This window comes from Protopterus annectens, chromosome 9.part0 (genome assembly GCF_019279795.1).
Source record: "Protopterus annectens isolate FY-2018-M chromosome 9.part0, PAN1.0, whole genome shotgun sequence".
Lineage (NCBI taxonomy): Eukaryota > Metazoa > Chordata > Ceratodontiformes > Protopteridae > Protopterus > Protopterus annectens.
The window spans coordinates 293,825,753-293,832,346 of record NC_056743.1 but is presented as its reverse complement, the minus strand read 5'-3'; the positions used below and the strand labels follow the sequence as shown (position 1 = coordinate 293,832,346).

At 34.5% G+C, this 6,594-nt stretch overlaps 1 protein-coding gene across 1 annotated transcript; it reads right to left on the bottom strand.

Annotated features, from left to right (window-relative positions):
* Positions 1-235: 235 nt before the first annotated feature.
* On the bottom strand, positions 236-3,415 carry MYOD1 (myogenic differentiation 1). The gene is made up of 3 exons (XM_044082878.1): positions 2,669-3,415; positions 2,056-2,134; positions 236-1,182 (listed from the first exon to the last, which is right to left on the bottom strand). The coding sequence occupies exons 1-3, from the start codon at positions 3,176-3,178 to the stop codon at positions 938-940; spliced, it is 834 nt and encodes a 277-aa protein (XP_043938813.1). The 5' UTR covers positions 3,179-3,415; the 3' UTR covers positions 236-937.
* Between the last annotated feature and the right edge of the window lie 3,179 nt (positions 3,416-6,594).

The window sequence follows — 6,594 nt, the reverse complement described above, 5'->3', positions numbered from 1 at the left end:
AACAAAAAGTGCAGGCTCAGCAACACTGTAACAAAACTGATTCAACATTAAGAAACCTAAAACTCCTTTGATTATGTTCTCATAGCTAATCCAGCTAATGACAGGAAGCAAAATGAAATACCTTGAGCAGAAAAACATCAAGTAAAATATGTGTTCCTTCTTTTTGGACTGTGTAGTACTTGTGGTTTATTGTGCTACTTTATTAACTGCATTTCAATGACATTAGATTATTTTGTACTTTTATAAATAAGGTTTTTTTATTAAGAATACTGTTGAAACAATCTTGGAAGCCACACAGTATAAATATATAAAGTTAACATTTAGCACAACAACCCAAGCAACATTAAATATTTAAATTGATTTGCAAAGCAATCTTATTTACACATATACACATATAAATTCTTACAAAAAGTGGTCCGCAATTATGTTCACTTTGCAGTGGAGTGGGGATAATTGTGTTTGGTTACACAAAAACAATATTTCATTAAAAGTTTCATGTAATCACTAAGCCAATGAATTATTTTAACTTCATACATCTTTGCTTCTTTCTGACAAATTAGTACAAGTCAAAAGGCATATACATGAAACATTAACTCTAAAAAAAAACAATATGAACATATTACTAAAACCTGAAGCTTTCTAAGATTATAACTGTTATGAACAGTTTCTTACAAAAATCCTTGATGTTGATGAATGCTTAAATAACTGTACAGTCATTCATTTTTAAATAAATAAGCAGTCACACTGTATTGATTACAAATCTTATTGGAAATGGGATGCCTTAAGGAATTTTGAAGGTGTTTTATACTTGGAAATATTTAACACCAAAGAATGCATAAACCAGCATCACAGCATATTTTCAATTTTTCAGAAGGAATATTTTTTGGATTTCAGAATGTAGCAGTTTTTTTTTCTTTAAGTCTAAGCATGAAACATTTCATAGTACTTGATAAACTGGGTTGCTGGTATCATGGGAGAGGGCAGTACAGTTGGTCGGGGATGGGATAGATGTACTAGTGTCACTCAAGCTGTTTCCCCCATGGGGTGAGGAAGGACTGCCCTCTGCTCCTGTTTCTGGCACTGTCAGTACTGGGCAGGTTGAATTCTCAGTTGAAATTCTCTCTACAATGCTGGAGAGACAGTCCAAGCTGGAAACTATGGAAGTCTTCCCATTTCTTGATTCTGCATTATTATGAAATAAATAATGATGTGTTAACGGAAATGAAACATTAAAATATCTGTGCAGCAAAAAAATCACACTGATATAAACATTACAATATTACTTTCATAGAACATGAAAATTAAATTTAGTTTGATTACCAACTTTGGAGGAAAGCATACAACTATTATAGTTAAATCGCTAGGTAGTAATGCAGAGCTATCAAAAACAGCAAAAGTAAGAACATGGTGATATATTCTTAAACCAGATATTAATCAGTATTACTTTTTGCTTCTAGTATATTACAGCATTGATATATTTCTCTGCACTGAGGACCTACATTCTAAAAAAGTATAATATGTTGGTTTGCATGCTTTTCCCTTAAATGTCCACATTATATATTTTTTGTGATACAGTGTTAACATACTCTAAAACATTTTTACACAGTCCCTGAAAGTAGCTCTCATGTTTCTCAAACTTTGCTCAGTAGAATGTGCTATATAATGTACATAAGGCAGAATGTTAAACAAGTGATCAACTATAAATGTGGAAACACAGAACACAGTGGGGTTAGATACAACAAATATACTGTGTATATACTCCAGATAATTGCTAGTAATCATGAATTTATGTTTTAAAATTTTATTGAGCAATGGGTAAATCTGACCTATCACTATAATACTGCAAGTAGAAGTAAACTGTTTGACAGATAAGTATGGTAATGCCATATATTAAACTTGTTTAACCTCTGCTCATATAGTTAATTCTCAAAACGAAATGCCAAAATTAAGGTGTGTGTTTGTGTGAGTGCTCTCACATGTGGGTACTTGTACATTTACCTCTACTGAATATATACACACAGGCATACATACTCATTCTAATATTTGTCTGCTCACCGTTCTGTGTTTCTGTGAAGTAACTACTGTCATAGCTGTTTCGTCTTCTGGAATTGCATGGGGGTCCTGTGTAATCCATCTGAAAAGAAAAACAGGATTATCTTTAAACTGTCAAGCAAATTACTACAGAATTTCAGTTTTTCTTACGGAGAGTTATTTTTAAATGCTTCACTACAAAACATATTACTTCACTTCATGACAGTATCTTTCTAGAACTGGTACTAAGCACCTACATTTTCCCAAGACAATTCCCATATTTAAATAATCACCGTCAAATACAATGCGTCATTCTCTCCATTAAAACTTTTTCAGTCAATATATTTATTTATTGCAGGAAAATGTGCAAATAATATAAAATTACACAATTTGAAGTAAGAGAATACCATGTGGATACCATTATTTTATGTATAAAGCAGATTAGCTAACCATTCTATAATAAGAATACTAAAACTAACAAAGCCAAATACATAGCCTGTCTGTCTAAGTATCTGTCTATCTACTTTCCTTTTCTAGTTCATACCTGACAAAGTTTGCAGTATACCATTAACAGCCATTCTACAGTACTTCGGTTATGTGCTCTTTCATATGGAAATGACAAAAGCCTATTGCTTACCATGCCATCTGAGCAGTTTGATCGAGGGCTGGATGCATCTGACTCTCCACTATAATGTTCCAGTACAGGGTAATAACTGTCATCCTGCTCTCGTAGTAAAGACTGCAAACTTTCAATGTACCTGATAGCATTTCTCAGGATTTCCACTTTTGGCAGCCTTTGGTTTGGGTTTGTAGATGTGCACCGTTTTAGAGTCTCAAAGGCTTCATTGACTTTACTTAACCGCCTCCTTTCCCTCATAGTGGCTGCCTTTCTGCGGTCTGCATTTGTGGTCTTTCTCTTGCAGGCTTTACAAGCCCAAAGCAGGCAGCGGCCTGCTTGATGGTGGCCACTGGGAGCCCGAATGTGTTCATCTTCATTGTGGTGATGTTCTTCTGGTTTCAGCAATGTTACATGTACCAGTCTAGGATCTAGATCCTCAAAAAAGTGCATGTCTGATGAGTTAAAGCAGGGGTCATCATAGAAGTCATCTGCTGGGAATGAGCAAAGAGATGTGTCCGTTAACTCCATCTTTCAGAGCTAAAGTGAAATGTCCAGAGGATTTAGCGAAATATTATTAGATCTTCCAAGAGTTTCTCACAAACTCCTTCACTTGTATTGAATTAGTACAGCCAATGACTTAAATCTGGTTAAATATCTCATTTATTCTTGTAGTCTTCTTATAAAAAAATGTAGATTTAATTGTATAGATCACTTTATTCCCTTAAGCAGAGTGACCTTTATCCCTTCCTTCTTGATATCCACTGCTGTTCCAGAAATGCTGCCCTATTTATTTATGAGGTTGGGGGTGGGGACATGGTGGTGGTGGTCATGGTGGTGGGGGTCTGGTCCTGAAGGATTTTTTTTTTAATTTTGTGAGACCTATCAGGTTTTCTGAAAGCGCTAGAAAGCCAAATGGGCAGTGTCACTTTCAACTGGGTGGGAACTACTGAACAAAACATGAGCAATACTTTGGAACTGCTCAGTTTATCAGAACACACTGACCAGCAGTAGCCTATTTACTTAACCCTTTTACTGCTGTATAAATCTGAATGCCATATGGACAGTGTAACACATGCTGGCAGTGAGCTGAAAGTGTCCTAATAAGGGGAAATAAAAAAAAAATACCCTCCCCTTATCTGCTTTGTCTAAAGTCATCTATATTGTGCCTTTAGAAATATTTGTTCATTTATCTGTACTTGATATTCTACTTTGTAAATACATATTTGAAATTAATATTGACTTACTGTAGCATTCCTACAATAATCTAAATTAATGAAACTCTTCGCAGTATTTATATGCAGTTTTAAACTGATTTCACACTACAGGAAGTTCTATTTTGGATGCATGCATAGGCAGTAGTAATCAGTTCTATTGTTTCTGTGGCAATCTTGTTCATCAAATGTTTCAAAGCAAGTGATTTTCTAATCTTTAATATGTCATGAATGTATTTGTGTGCTACCTTTTTCACGGTACTTAATTTCAGAATTGTAAACTTTGTAAGACATTGCTGTAATAGTTCTTTTCAAGAATGACTTGTAGTCTAAAATAAATATAATTGTATATTTCACTAGCCTTGAATGAAGAATGTGAGTGGCTTTTGCTTTGTCATACATTTTAGAATTCAGTTTTTCATCAATTATTTGTCCGTTTTCTATACTTAGCTTTGCTTTCTTCTATTAAAATTTGTTTATTAGCAAGAATAAAAATGGTTGTAAAAGCAGGACACCTAACATTATAGCTGTTATTTGAACTTGTTCTATAAAATATAATATAGTAAGCAGTGCCTGCATGTTTACAAAGCAACTTTGCATTTAAATATGGTTTCTGTTTAGAAATTATATACTAGATGTTGCATGGGAGTTGTGTCATATTAAAGGTAATTCTCAGTTTTGATAGATACTCTGCATTGTTAGCTGAAGTACTAGTCTTTTAATTTAAAAAGTAATATGGTCATTTTATGGTTAAAATACATTGGTGCATACCATAATGTTTAGAAATATATTTTGTAAACTAATTGCCATTTTAATTTTCCCTATAGTATTCCCATTAATACACTATGTATTTATTGTAAAAACATAAAATGACACATTGTCTGTTGGGTACTTTTTAGTTACATGCACTATAATAATTCAGAACAACGCATGTGCCAAGTGTCTGAACTTTAAATAATTATTTTAAATGCATCATTTCTTTTCCTATGTAAAACTAAGGAAAGTTATGAACACAAGGATGCAAAGAGAAACAAGAAAGCTAGACAGTGAGTGAATGAGAGAGAGTGTGTACATCTCAGTACACATGGCTGAAAGAGAGCAACTGCTTGGGCAGAGATCATGCAAACTGAAAGAAATCCACATATTTAAAAAATTTTATTATTTTTACTCAGCTCAGAATGATACATACTGCTTTTTTAAATAATCTCTAACAAACAAACTTCTTGTTAAAATTATATGTACATAATCTGCTAAATAAATTAAGCTATTGTAACTGATATGCGTGCTCAAATAACTTGCAGTGACAGTGTCAGCAAGGGCTGAGATGCAAATCATGGAACTCATTATAAGAATGTGTCAAACAGACCTCACTGAAGTAGAGTGAATATTCTGCCACCTAATCCAAACAGGAGTAAAACAGATAATTAGAGAGATAATTCTGTCACAGGACTTACTCCTTTAAACATCAAAAACTCATTATTAGATTTGCCACCTCTCTACTAGCACACCATTAAGAAAACATCAAAGACTGTGGTATTTCTAGCATAGGTACTTCAGTGGCACTCCTCAGGTGACATCCTTTCACTTGAAGTGGGAGGAAAAAGGATCTTTCTAAGTGGTGGGAGGAGAAAAAAACCAGTAGATGGAGATAAAGAGTCAGGAAATTACATTTATTTGACACTTCCTTCACTGTTGATGAAATGTAGGAAACCCTACACATCAGAGAAACTCTTAAGCCTGAACTAGCGAAGCAAAAATACTACTGAAACAAAGAAAGAAATACTACATGCATTTGTGTGTATGTGCCTGTCTTTCTAAAGTGCATTTCTGAATGCAAAGAAGTGCCATATTACTGAAAATATGTTGTATAACTGTTTCAAAACACGTCAGCTATTTTTTCAACATGCCTTAAAATAGGTAACAGAAACAAAACTAAATGGGGCCTTTTTTTAACATTTACAATTAAAGTAATTACAGGATCTAAAACAGATCACACACTTATTCTATTGTTAAGCAGTCTAACATAAAGGCTTTAACTGCATAAATGATTTGAACCATGCTTTTTTTCAGTCTTAGCAGGTTTGGTGTTTGCACAGACATTCTGCATTAAACTTTTGTCACTCCTCATCTGCACTTGCATAGTCAAAGGCCATATCTATCAGCCAGTCTTCTGCTACTGATCACTACGTGTGAAATACTCCAAATCTTTTGGACACTGCAAGAATACTGCAGAAACCTGATTATAGCCATTAAGACAGTCACTGCAAAAATATATGGTTTAGAACTACAGCAGATGAAAACATACATGGATATTTTTTTACAATGCTTACTTCATATGTGTAAAGGATTATATATTATGATTCATAAATGAAAAACCCACTGTACCTGTCACAAAAGACCAGAGACCAGATCCATCCTTCCACAATCTTTTTTTTTCTTCCATTTTTACACAAGGGGTTGGGGTGTCACTTTAACAGTGACAATCTGGAGCCAAGGGTTCACATCACCAGGTGGCTAGCCCTGCCATGGCTGCTCTTCTGTATTTTATACTCACAAGCACACTCACACCTATGGCCAATTTAGTGTGTCCAATCCACCTACTGCACGTTTACGGAAAGTGGAAATAAACCAGAGCACCTGGAAAAAACCCATGTGAACACAGGGAAAACATGCAAACCCCACACAGAAGGCACCCCAGGTGAGAAATGAACCAGGGAACCTCGTGTTGTTGTT

What these genes read in the sequence shown, in the direction of transcription:
- MYOD1 (XM_044082878.1), bottom strand. Translation starts at nt 3,178, where the DNA reads ATGGAGTTAACGGACACATCTCTTTGCTCATTCCCAGCAGATGACTTC. An exon ending in CAAACTGCTCAGATGGCATG is followed by an intron (nt 2,135 to 2,668) that starts GTAAGCAATAGG and finishes TTTTCTTTTCAG; the next exon opens with ATGGATTACACAGGACCCCC. An exon ending in CTTCACAGAAACACAGAACG is followed by an intron (nt 1,183 to 2,055) that starts GTGAGCAGACAA and finishes ATAATAATGCAG; the next exon opens with AATCAAGAAATGGGAAGACT.